At 40.2% G+C, this 13,507-nt stretch overlaps 2 protein-coding genes across 2 annotated transcripts; one reads left to right on the top strand and one right to left on the bottom strand.

Annotated features, from left to right (window-relative positions):
• Positions 1-407: 407 nt before the first annotated feature.
• LOC137295633 (E3 ubiquitin-protein ligase TRIM50-like) lies at positions 408-5,160 on the bottom strand. The gene is made up of 3 exons (XM_067827087.1): positions 4,952-5,160; positions 3,413-3,629; positions 408-815 (listed from the first exon to the last, which is right to left on the bottom strand). The coding sequence occupies exons 1-3, from the start codon at positions 5,158-5,160 to the stop codon at positions 408-410; spliced, it is 834 nt and encodes a 277-aa protein (XP_067683188.1).
• Positions 5,161-12,087: 6,927 nt separating this feature from the next.
• Positions 12,088-13,471, top strand: LOC137297258 (uncharacterized). Its single transcript, XM_067829272.1, has 2 exons — positions 12,088-12,142; positions 12,819-13,471. The coding sequence occupies exons 1-2, from the start codon at positions 12,088-12,090 to the stop codon at positions 13,469-13,471; spliced, it is 708 nt and encodes a 235-aa protein (XP_067685373.1).
• The last annotated feature ends 36 nt before the right edge of the window (positions 13,472-13,507 follow it).

Below are 13,507 nucleotides of genomic sequence, written 5' to 3'. Positions count from 1 at the left end.
GTTGGTAAGCATATCTACATACATGACACAGTACAGAGAATACACCTTTGCACGTGACACACATTAAACACGGAAGTATGTAAATGTCTCTAAAAATATACTGTGCAGTTACACTATAAACTCTATATTCCTAACAATGATTAAGAAATCTTTGGATGTAACTTGATATCCAACATGTGAAAATTAATGCCACTGAGTATTAAATTCGAAGACTGTGGCCAAGATGGATTAGACTAAGTGTGACACAACAATCATTGGGTAACATGTAAACTATCCTAACACCTGGTGGTAACGTCAGTTTATTTATCCCGTGAATCCCCCAACAGTTTGCAAAAAGTCCCTCATCCATATTCGCAGAAACGTTTCGTTAACATAAAATCCGTCCTATAAGCTATCAGTAATAGCATCTACAGATAGACCGGCACAGCAGGGCGCTGGAGGAAGTCATTGAAGACCGGAGGAGGGCGCTGATGCCACATGGAGTAGGAGACGATTGCGGGATCCAACATGGCCGCCTGGGCGGTGGGCATCGGTAGGAAGTCAGTTGCGTCTTGTGTTTTCCCGCCATATTTCTTTTCAGCCCGAGCTTTGATAGCGGCCTCTTCTTCCTTCCTCAGTCTGTCCAGATGGTCGATACGGATCCTCTCGATGTCGAGGAAGGCGTCGTTCAGGATGTTTCCGCTGCCGGACAGAGCGCGTTCGAAGCCGTCCATCTCTTTGTTGACGGCCTGGATGAGCTGCTCGTGCTCGCGAGTTTCCTCGACTCGGCGCACCTGCTCGAAGTCTGCCTTGTCGTAGCTTGTGCTTGCATCAACCTGTGCACACAGATAATTCACGTCAGCAACGACTATTCAAGATTACATTCATATCTAGACGCCCGTGCTTTGTAGCTGCTAATGATAACACAGGGAGCTTCCTCGCTCCGATACATGATTCTGCCGAGACGTCTTGCACAATGTTAGCGCCATGGCAGTCGTAATGCCGATACTTAACGCATGCGTATGACTGTCCCAGCGGTAACATCGCTTTGTGCAAGTGGGGCTAGTGAGTGTGTATGGTTTTTAGCTATATTCCATTATTGGACACGAGAAATGGGCTTCACGCATTGTACATGGACCCAGGTCGGGAATCGAACTCGAGTGTTCGGCTGAGTTCTACTCCCCACCTGGATATGGTGCGATGAGGTAGTCTCGGCGGTGACTCCGCTACAACAACGCCGCTGTGAACTCTGTGGTCAGCATTATAATCATGTTGTTTCGATGACGGGATCACTTTGTGACGACCGGTATTGCATGTAGCTTTGTTCAAACCAATCACACGCGTATTGAAAGATATGAATATTTCAAATATGAATAACTACAAAATAGACTGGGCTTGTCATGCATTATTGCCCTGAACGATGCTACGGATTCCGTACTGCTTGATACATTTTAGTGTTCGTGATTAAATAAGAAATCAATTAATTAAATAAGACGCATCATTAAAATGGCCTACTGGAATAACATGGCATGGCCTCTATGGAGTTTGGGGAGTGATAAACGTGGAAACCGGAATGTATACTTGGCGTGTTGGCTGATTTCGGTTTATTCGCACGATACAATGCAACTAATTGGCACAACTTGTTTGCAATTAATTGCTTAGTTCTTGGTGTGAGTGAGTGAGTGAGTATGGTTTTATGCCGCTTTTAGCAATATTCTAGCAATATCACGGCGATGGACACCAGAGATGGGCTTCGCACAATGTACCCAGATAGGGAATCGAACCCGGGTCTTCGACGTGACGAGCGAGCGCTTTAGCTGCTACATTATCCTACCTTCCCGTGTCCGTGTCCGTGCCCCATTGCACAGAAGGCACGCAGACTGGTGTAACGTTCACGTACCCATCAAATAGTGAAGTCAGATTTTGATGGGAGGTTACATTTACCATCACCCGTTTCTTGTACCTTGCTATGGCATCTGAATGCTACCGTTCGTACGATAACTGTCATCGTTTATTATTGCTGAGCTTATTCCTTGAGTGTATTACGCATTATTATGACGTTCTGTATTTATTACAATCCCCTTTTCGCGACATAGTCTGTTTTCATCGTCACTATAAACGTCACTATTGAAACTTCCGCAAGAGACGTATCGGTTAAATGTACTTAATTAAAGGCTGGTTAAAAGATAACCGAGTTTTAAAGAACCGGTCCCAGAATGACACAGACTTCCATTTGATAGCTATAAAGTTTCAAAGATTTCATCGAGGACTTCCTTCAGAGATCACATCGTAATGAACATTGGAAAAATTAGATCCGCACGCCGTGCAATACGGAATTCGTAAGATTATACAGGTATGTAATATACATTATAGGCTTACCACTACCTCAACACGTGTACATGCCACATGCCACTGCCATTGTTTACGATGGCGATGTTTACCATTTACCGCAGTTCGAGAACAAACAGTCTGAGTCTGAACCATGCAGCATGAAGATACGTAAATATTCTGAATCTGTTCTGCTCTGAAGCTTCGTGAATTTCCATTTGTCAAGTTTCACTGGAAACTTTGGAGGGTAATGAATATTTTAAGACCGCTTCTTTTATAGGACACGCAAACCGCATATTCATATAATTAGAAACCAAATTAAATTTGCATCTATACATTTTTCAGAGAATCAGCCATAGGGGACTCACACATGCTCAAACATGCCGGTGCCCGAAACCCCGTTTAAGTCGTAACTGTTAAAGTCCTGAACATAGCCAATCACGCAGATCGATACTCATGCTGTTGATCACCGAGTTGTCTGGACCAGACTCGATTGTTTACAGACCGCGGCCATATTGCTGGAATATTGCTGAGGGGGGTAAAATTAAACTCACTCACACACGCCTTATCATAGAGGTGGAGCAGGGAGGCGAAGTAGCGTCTTTTTACACAGCAAATGGGTCTAACAAAGTCCAACGACACCATTCGTTTATTATCTGGGCACCAATGACGTCATTTCCAAGGGACATAAGCCATGGTGTGTTTATTGTGGACATAGAAGTCTCGGATACCCTCGTCACTATACCAATGTTGTCCATATGGACAAGCATGGTATAAGACTGTTCAGGCAATCTGTTTTCTTGTGTACACAATATCGTAAACCAGAAAAAGACAGGTGTTTTGATCACAGACAGATTGGTTATTTAAATGCGGAATGTTTAAATTAATGCAACGCAAAAAATAAATTTGTTTCTTCTGATATCTGTATTGCGTTGGCTATAAAACTACTGGAAGAAGAAAGGTCACTTTTCACGTCAGCTCTAATTGGATGAGACTGAAAGGGGAATGTTCCCATATATCAATTAAACAAAACAGCATAAAGACATTCTATACGTAAAGGCAAAGTTGATCTCCAGTTGTCGTAAAGACGCATACAGCTTCTCACCATCTCAGGTTTATTTATAATTTGTCCACCGTGCCCATTTTCCTTCTTCATCATGCCCTCGATGATCTGCTGGATGGGGTAGTTGAGAGTTGTCTCCCTGTTGGCAAGGCTGCTGATGTAAACTGCCTCGCGGCATTCGGGGCAGCCGATGTACTGCTCGCTCGGATCAAGGTCCCGCTGGTTCAGTCTCACGTGGGACGCCATTGACATCAAACATCTGCCAAAAGAGATGGTGTTGAACCAATAACAGGAACTTTCGAACGAAACTGATTCATATTCATAGAATAAACCGCTTGTTTGAGTATAATGTGATGATTGTGATCCAAAGGCCATTTCTAGTAATATTTAGTCCACACCGTTTATGCAAATATTATAGTCCCCGACGTTTGTTTAATGGAGGGGTTTTAGGACACTACATGTATTTCTTTTTCAAGAATTACAGCAATTAACAAATGTAAACTTTTCATTTTAAAAATGTTCGCCAATCCGCTTCTTTGTTTTGTTGTTTTCAGAGCCATGTTTGGTTCAGATTTTTTAGTGGTTGTCCATTATAAAAATTCTGAACTAAAAAACATGGGGAAAAACAAAACCTGCAAAACATTTGAATGGATTATTCTCAGATTTGTAGATCATCCTCAACATCTTGATGTGTAATGGAAAGTTTTATTTTGCTATTTAAAATTGAGCAAGTATTGTCGCAAATTACACTTCAGTGCGTTCCATCAATAACACTGAGATTGGTATCTCAACATGCTTAAAGCTGTATTGTTGTTCAGCATTGCTCACAGTTTGAGGGTTATATATTTAAGCTGCACGTTCCAGAGCATCTTCTTTTAAATTGTTAGTTACTGTATGAAAGATACTAAACTCGATACTAATCGTTCCGACACAGCTAAACACATCCACCAACCTATTCATTCAGTTGTCCATCCCGGTTCAATGTATTTTCAGTCTGTGCTTTCTACTCCACTTAATCCCACCTTTCGCAATACAAATAGCACCTTAATTATCAGTCAGGAATGATTTTGTGCATGGATTTGTTTGATTGTTTTTTATACCCACCGATATTACATCTTTTGAAGCTGTATATAATGTAGTCTAAACTGACATCATGATCATCAATCCATGCAATCGGGATTTTGAACATGGCAATTCACCAAGCCATCAAGATTTACAACATGATCCAATTGTTGAGTGGTCTCTTATCTAAGCATACTTTGCTTGGCCTTTAATATAAGCATAGATAACTGGAGGTCTGTATCGTTCCCTGAATATTTATCCGTACCGAAGGACATTTATGTAGGATGTTGTGATCGGCCTTTTACACGTCTTAGAGTCATGATGGATGTATAGAGTATATTTGTCTGGCGGCGTAAAAATCAATCCAGTTATCCACAGCCAACATTCGTTGTAAAAAAAAAACAGTGTCGTATTCCACAATCGAAATGAAAACGTGTGAATGAAAGTAACCTACTTAAAATTGAATTGTAGTACTCTGCATGAACAATGTGTAAACTAGTGTAAATTTTGACCACTTACTTGCTGCAGAATGTATGCCCACATGGCAATACAGTAGGGTCGTGGTAGAAATCTAGGCATATACTGCATTTTAAGGTTATCAAGCAGTCCTCGCCAACAAGCTTCTCAAATTGAGGATGGTATAAAAGCGAGTTGGGGTTATCCACCCGTTCCTTTGGTGGTGGCCTTCTTGGTACTTTTTTATAAGGCATCTTCGTCCTGGGTTTCATTTTGGCAACTGACAACTTTGTGACGACATCTGAATGTGACGTCAGGTCACACCTATGACGTCACAAACATTAAGTTACGTCATGGATATAGATTACTTATTATGCAGTGCTAAGGATTACGAGATCCTTAAGTGGTAACAGCCCTTCTCGGTCTTTTGTCTGTCGTGTTTGAAGTTCACGTGAATGACTCCGAATTTGACTAACTTCGTATCAGTCAACGCAACACAATTACTGGGTGACGTTTGACGTTTAGTCTGCATCTGAAGGCAAAGTTTTTTGTTCAGGACTGCAAATATTTATCTGCAAGGTCCCATGGCGATTTAGCACTGTGCAATTATCCTTCTGCTTATGCTTGACAGAAAATATTCCATTTGTATGTGCAAAGACAGCTATAGTCTATAATGTTTAGGTGCTCCACGCTACATTTACAGGAAGGAAGTTCATGACCAGCACGTAAACAATGAATGGCCAAACGAGAAAAGATCGACAGAGTAGGTTCGCATCACACCTGTACAGCGGTGTTCACGACTCCGGGAGGTAGAGGTCGTGAGGTAGGTCAGAAAGAATGGAGTGTTTTGCAGTGAGAAAGCTGACGAAATGGATAGATTTACAAAGAAACTCAGCCTGTTGTCGCCACACCTCATAAGGATCACTTAACAAAATAGTCATAGAAATTCCACGCTTTATACACTATATATTTATGGCGTTTTTCACTTCAAATGTAACCAGAATACCGTAACACGTCATAACATTCGAAGTAAAGATAAGCCGTACGCATGATTGTATAACGAAACAGTGCTTGTATCACAGTGTCATGAGTGATCGAAAATAGGTTTGTTGACACAGTTATCGTGTAATCTTGATAGTTATTAAGATTTCACTTTGATGACTGTTTGGACTATTCAATCTGATTTATCATTCTGTTTTTCATCATTTGAAAATGTCCAATATAAATTTACCCGGAGATGTTTTTATCACCAGTAATAGAGCATTGACACTGAAACCTGTGGATATCAACGTATTTTCATCACGATAAATGGTATAAACTGTAATTTGTATGGTACAAAATTCTTTGCAACTTCATTACCGATTCCGTCCATTTGGTTTCACGGGTATTACAACAACAATTTCATCGGGTAGTTTCTGGGCATAACTTGAATTCGTCAATTCTGAATGAATGTGTAGTTTGACACAAGCTGCGTGTCAATCATCGCTACAAGGATATGACTTGCTGGACATCTAGATTTCACATTAAGCGATAGGGCAAGGGCGATACAATACTACGATTTACTTAGGACAGTAGCAGACATAGTGAGTGAGTTTAGTTTTACTCTGCTTAGGAATATTCCAGCAATATCACGGTGGAAGGACACCGGCTATGAGCTTCAGACATTAAACCAGTATGGGAAATCGTTCTCGAGTCTTCGACATGGCGAGGAACTTCACCTTTTACCCCTATGTTATCCCACCGCCCCAGCAAACTATTAGGACACCAATGACTCCAAGTACATATCATTACTGGATTGCAGTAAATGTTATACAATGTTGTTTGTGCACAGAAAAGACACCATTGCAACACATTTTATACTATGTGTATGTTTTAGAACATTACCACAGTGTGGCATATAAATCCACTTGACGGCCAGGCGCCCTTCATGTATTTTCACTGTAGGTAGCACAATCGTAAACATTCACATCTTGATGAAAAAGTTCACACTAAAGGGAGCACATGACGTCGTCAGCTTTCGAAATAAAAGCCGCCCCGGAGTCCCAGCACCGGTTGTTAATGTATCGGGCCAGCAGTTTCAAATATCTGCAGGCACTGGTGGCAGTACATTTTGTGTCCTTTTTCGTCAGTCGGAATCTTTCCCTTTTTTTCTTTATTAACGCTCGAGAATCATCCATGATCCGTCGTATTGCGATAACTTACAGTTTCACTTCCTGGTATTTCACAGACAGAAAGTTATTTAAATTAGTATTCCAGTCCGTATGACCTATGGTACAGTTGTTTTACATTTTTACATTGCACAGTCACGTGGATATATATATACACATATTACTGTGTAGTTTCAAAAATCATTTTAGGAATATTGAAACAGATGTTATTAAATTGATATTTTTTTTTAATTTAACAGGTTTTTCATTTGTTGTTCATCTTTCTACACAGTTGAGATTAGGTTTCTGGTTCTAAGAAACTGGTAATGTTTACAATGAGAAGAACATGAAACTCATCCTCAACATAGCCTTCATTACATAAACTATTACTTTTATTGTCTACATTTTTCTTTTGTAAGATTTCTAACGTTAAAATTGTGTAGTGATATTCGTATTTTACATAATTCGTAATTTATAGTTCTATCCTTTAGTTCGGTTTTCAGGAACAAGTAATGATCTGATATTTGCATGGTGACACAGAAATCTTGAGGATGATATTTGGCAGTGCCATTTTTGTGAAAATATATCATTTAATCTTTGTTTAAGGATAAAAGTAAATATCTTAAAAATAAATGTTTCTTGTATCAGACACCCAAGAATCTTTCCCACTATCGTCCAGTCTTTTTAAACATGTCATAACATTGAACGGTAAATCTATCTGAACTCGTAGCTTTACCCAATATTTGGCATTTACCATTTGACAATATTTAACTGTGATTCAACAAAGAGACCAGTGCGACCAGTTTCTCCTAAAATAGCTTTGTTAGAGACATATTTACTAATACCTAAGAAATATTGAAAATATAAAGCGTGAATTTTTTAACATACGATATACACAGTTGAGCCATATATAGCTGGAATACTAAACTCACTCACGCATTCTACGATATGCGAGATGACACCCTACGATTTCGAAGATGTTTGTGTGCAATGTTTTCTGTACAAACAGTAACCTGGCCACTGCCCACTGTGGTCTCGTCTTGTGCAATACGATCAATACATCGCTGTATTATTCCTCCATACTGTCCAATGAGATTGCGGTATTTGTGTGGTGACAATGACACTAGTTTAATGTTCATATACGTGCTCCAGGAACTGGAGGGTCTATATCTATATCTATATTTAGAGCTGGAGTGTACTTGATGTGGTCAATATACTGATTAGGACGCAGGACTGATTCACAGGTATTTTTATTAGTCACCTGATTTGAAACATGGCGCTAACACCCAACACGATGCTTTCCTGACATTCAAAATTAGAATACGAAATATAGTTAAACGGTGGGGCAACATTAATATTTATAAAACACAGTGGGTCAATACCTTGACTGTAATCCAAATTTGAAACTAATGTGATAGTAATGTAAACATAAAGCTTCCTTGCGGAAGACATAATTCTGTGTTGATTGTACCGTGTACACAGTATTATCTTGCAGTTGTACGCCTAAGTGTTCTGTATTTTCTTTGCTGAGAAACCGACGACAGATTGATGAGTGATTTCCTTTTGCATGAGAGAGAGAGAGAGAGAGAGAGAGAGAGAGAGAGAGAGTGATAGAGAGAGAGTGATAGAGAGAGAGTGATGCTATGAGCTGTATTTCGGGCATATCGTGTCAGCTTGGTCTGATGGAGCCGTCGGCGATACTCACGCGAGATACTGCATCACTCGTGACCCAACGCCATTCTGCCCATATAATCAATTTATTGTTCTGTTGTTTCGTCACACCAAACACTTGGAGAAACACTCATGCCTCGTGTATATAGCCAACCACCACAACCGGTGTCATCGATTGCTTTTGATTGTTGTGAGAAACTGTTAATGTTAGACTCTGTACAACAATGCAGTTGTTGATTGTCACAACAATGCCTTGCGGCTCTTGAAACTAAATCGATCGATCAGGACGCCCGTTGATACTTCACGGCAAAAAGAGTTCGATTTCTTGCACTGAAACACCACGTGCACGATTCTTGTCTTCCCCGCTCTCATATGGTTTGTAAACTGACGATGTTAAAAATGTTTAAAACAATATTCATTCATACACAACTGTCTCATCAGAGGGATACACAAAATACTCAGTCTAGACTACCAGTTGTCCGACTTCCATTTTTGGGGGGGAATTTGCGGTGGCTGAGCGGGTTAGGCGGCTGACTTTGTGTGCTGCCGATTGAGCCTGACTCTGAGGGTGCGGGTTTGAATCCCGGATGGGACTCAACCAAAAACGTAATAGAGTCTGTAATTTACTAAGAAAGTGGAATCCAAAATACGACACATGTTCTTGTATGTTGTCATAAACATGTAGGTTCAGTCATCGAGTGCAAGGGATAAGTGCTTTCAGCTTTCTTCCTCAAATAACCGTCAACGATACTACTTCTACAGTCGAGGCTGAACAATGGTTGTATTTTTCTTCGATGTTCAAGTTTCGTGACAAAAGCAGCTATCGATAAATTATAGGTTATATAATGCAGGCTCCTGCTGTACAACATCTGTGTCCGTAAAGCAGTTTTACAAGAACACCTCCGCGTGGTGTTAACACGCAGTGACCTTGATTGCACAACACCATGTGGTTTCATAACATCCGGGTTAGAATTGGTCTTCAGCAACCCATTGTTTATCGTTTCTCATTATTATGGGTGTTGACTGAAAACCTCCAGCTGTAGTACTACATAGAACATGCTGGGGTTCTCACATTGTGCGGTGATAGTTACTCAGGCAGATACATTTAGAGGTGATATTTGAATATGTTTTTAATGCCAAATATTTCACATCTATGTATTTTTAAGCATCTTTGGTGTGTCATGGCCACATGACCGGGCTTTCTTTAAATATTAAGTCCTTTTAGTGAACATGGCTGTACCAACAATTTGTGCCAGCTAAATAAACTATTCCTCCTCTTCTTTCTTCATCATCTTCTTCTTCTTCTTCCTCTTCTTGTCGTATGAGGCTACTGAAGGGATCGGGTGGTCAGGCTTGGTGACATGCATGAATCACATCATCATCAAGCTTATAGAAGTTGGGTTATGTGTATGTTGGGTTTGAGCTGCCTGCGAACACTTGGGGTCATACTTGGGATGTTTTGTCATAACAATACGACGGCCATGACATCCTCAACATTCCGTAAACAAATAAAGGTAACAAATGAACAAAATAGTCTTCATAAGGGAGCGGATAATTCATAGCATCCCTGCAAACCGGTTTCAGTTAGAACTACAAAACTTCGATTTTCTTAAAATGTGTGATTGTAACTGAACGTTTAAAATGGTTGTAATATTACACTTACAGTGGACATATATAAGGTACGACGTACTCGTACATTACACCGGCTTTGCTTTTTATGTATGTTTGATTATGTTTATCGCTCACGCATATGACATGTGCTAGAGACTGTATCTAGGTAATTTCCCCAAAATTTACTGGTTCGGAGAGGGTTCATGTAAGAAATAAACAGACAGACCATCCACACGCCCACGATAGAAAACTACCCGAATCTGAAACGAGTATCCTGAAATACGACGCTTTTGCCATCTTTCTCAACAGTCAATCAGGAGTATTATAGAACACTTGAAAGGGTGGCAGTAAGACGTTAAAACTGATCTTTATTTAATTTACGTCTGTTTTTATTAATATACAGAATAACAACATTACCGGTCCTACATTCCTCGTAAAAATACACATTTCGTTCCTGCTTTTACTGTAACGTCATTACTCACTGCTCCTGTGCAGATACATTACAGTCGTTTATAATAACCTCCATTAATCGGACAATGCCAATGACATAACGTCACGTCAATAATGAAAAAGACAACCTTTTGCAGTTATCTGCCCTTGTCATTACAGAGTTCTCTTCTTTTCTGTCTTGTGTAGTTTCATGTTTACACTAACTGATAGGGCACGATGGTTTCAGTCATAAAGGGTAACCTACTTGATGTCTAAATTGTCCATTAAAGGTATGAACAATACTCTACAACGTATCGAACACAGATGTTCCAAATACATACAGCACGTGATCGGGATTTGATAAGCTTTTGGATATTGATCCAGAAAACCAGTGCAGAACTTAGGTTATGTTGAGTACATGCTTATTCTGAGCTACTGACACTTGTCCAAGATGTGTAGGTAACTACATGTAATTTAATTTGGAAATAGTCCGTGTCATTATCAAGAGTTTCTAGATAAACTTTACATAAAATACATGATTGGAAACGAAAACAGTTTCTGTCACAAACTAATGCTGAATATATGGTAGTGAGGCTGTATTAGAGAGTCCTAAGGGGCGTATCAGTATAAAACAAACCCTGACTTACACGTGATTGTTGCTAAAAAGGGTGGGCAAGCTCTCAATACCTGCTACAGGGACGGGAACAACTTTTTCAGAAAGGGATGATTCATTTTCATCCGTTTTCAAAGATCATTTGATACACTTTCAGGATAATGGAGGGAGGGGTGGGTTGGGTTGGGGTGAACACCCCTACATCCCACCCCTCTCCCTCTCTCTATGGATCCGCCTTTGAGCTCAATATACAGTTTTGCATCCTATCGGGCCAGCAAGAAAATAATGGCTTGCTACGCGCCTGGTCTACTCCGTCACGAGTCACCGCCGTGTCACTGACGGTGAATCGCAAACATCTTCCTCTCGGTCACGTTCCAGGATCAGTCGTAAAGAACATATCGAGCCCAAGAATAGATTTACACAGTGACACACATCCATACTATAATAGTAAGCAGATGGCATGCGCATATTCGATTACCTTTGAAACATATTTGAGTTCTTTCTAAATACACTGAGTGTTTGAATCAATTTTACGCTATCGATGATTTTGTTTTATTTGCCAGTTTTGTAACTAGTTTCATCAGGTGATTGGATCCATAACGGACAATAACTGTCAGTGAGAAGGACCTGGTACATATAGCTTATATATCACCATGTGCGTTCAGTGCCAGATATCATAATAGCAGGGTTCGCTTAATAACGCTAGCTATAGCTGAAGCTCACACATCATGCACGTCAAATTCTGCGTCAGTGTTGTCGTACTTCTCGTCGTTCTTCCAACAGGTACGTGAACATCTTGAAAACAATATAATACTATTTCTTGTAATGCTGGAAAAAAATCCCTCGAAAGTAAAATAAGAAATAGTGTTATTAGAATTGTTTTATATGTCTTTATTAGCTGATGACATTATTTACAAGCGTTCAATACAATATGCCCAAGTATATATACAAGTATGTCCGCAATTGGTTTTTCCTTTTTCCAGAGTTCTAGGGGAAAATATACATTACCGTAAAAGAAATACATGTCCGTTTTTTTCGTTGGAAGTGCACACACTATAATTTAAAATACATTGTATACAAACATAAAGGAAAAGCACTGTTCACTGTTTACGTCATTGATTCGGAGGCATCAGAGCATTTCACACTTGACGTTATAACAGAGGACGGTACACCCAGCAAGATTAACTGAAATCAAGAGAGGCGTTGCCTTTGTGGTGCGACGTCAGTCAACAATGAACGAGGCATTAAACCCCATTTTGAACCACATGATGTTCGTCGTGACGGAGAACGAAAACTTTGAACAGTCAAAAGGGGACTTCCCAAAAAAGGACCGCTCTGATTAGATCTTTGTAGAACCTATGTCTTACTTTCACGTTTCACCACTCATGAATCTATGTATGTGTCAGTAGAAGTACGCATATATACGAATTTATTGCATTATTCAATATTTCCCTGTCAGAAGCAGCCAATAAATGCGGCAAGTGTAAGGCGGGCCTTCGTTGGAGACGTTGTAAGCCATGTCCTCCACTCCACGGCACCCAAGATAAAGTTACAACAATGTCCTTGCACCAACTGTCATCGGAAAGTCTGTTGCAAACATCTTTTTACATAAGTGACGGTCGATCATTAGAGTCATGGGCACATGTGCTGACAAGAACAACAGCTGAACTGGTCTTTTCTGGGAAAGGTACACCAACGTTGAAGTCTGGAATTCCAACATCGTCACCATGGTCAACCTCTTCATCTACTCAGTGGTCATCGGAAATCTCGTTAGGGACTTCGTTTTCAAGTTTCGAATGGGTATTTAGTACTGCAACACATTTTAATGACGTCGCGTCTGTGAACACATATTCAAGTGACGTAGGTCGCACCTTACGAGATTGTGAGCTCGACTGTACCTTCAAGCGTCACAATAGACCCGTTCTACGCTGGACGATGTTGGATAGTAAGAATTACCATATGCGTGTTCAGTGTGCAGAGTGGTGTGGACGTCTAGAGGACTGTTCATACTTCGTGTACTCAGCAGATTCCGAAATATGCCACGTGTACGCCTCAGACGGAACCCAGTCATCAAATTCCAAGATGATGATCTGGATCAAAGTTCACTGTTAGACGCTTTCTTGTTCCTTTCCACAGTTCTCTACATAG

The sequence above is a fragment of the Haliotis asinina genome, chromosome 9, assembly GCF_037392515.1.
Source record: "Haliotis asinina isolate JCU_RB_2024 chromosome 9, JCU_Hal_asi_v2, whole genome shotgun sequence".
Classification (NCBI taxonomy): domain Eukaryota; kingdom Metazoa; phylum Mollusca; class Gastropoda; order Lepetellida; family Haliotidae; genus Haliotis; species Haliotis asinina.
The sequence above is the reverse complement of the archived record's forward strand: the minus strand, read 5'-3'. Positions and strand labels throughout refer to the sequence as shown.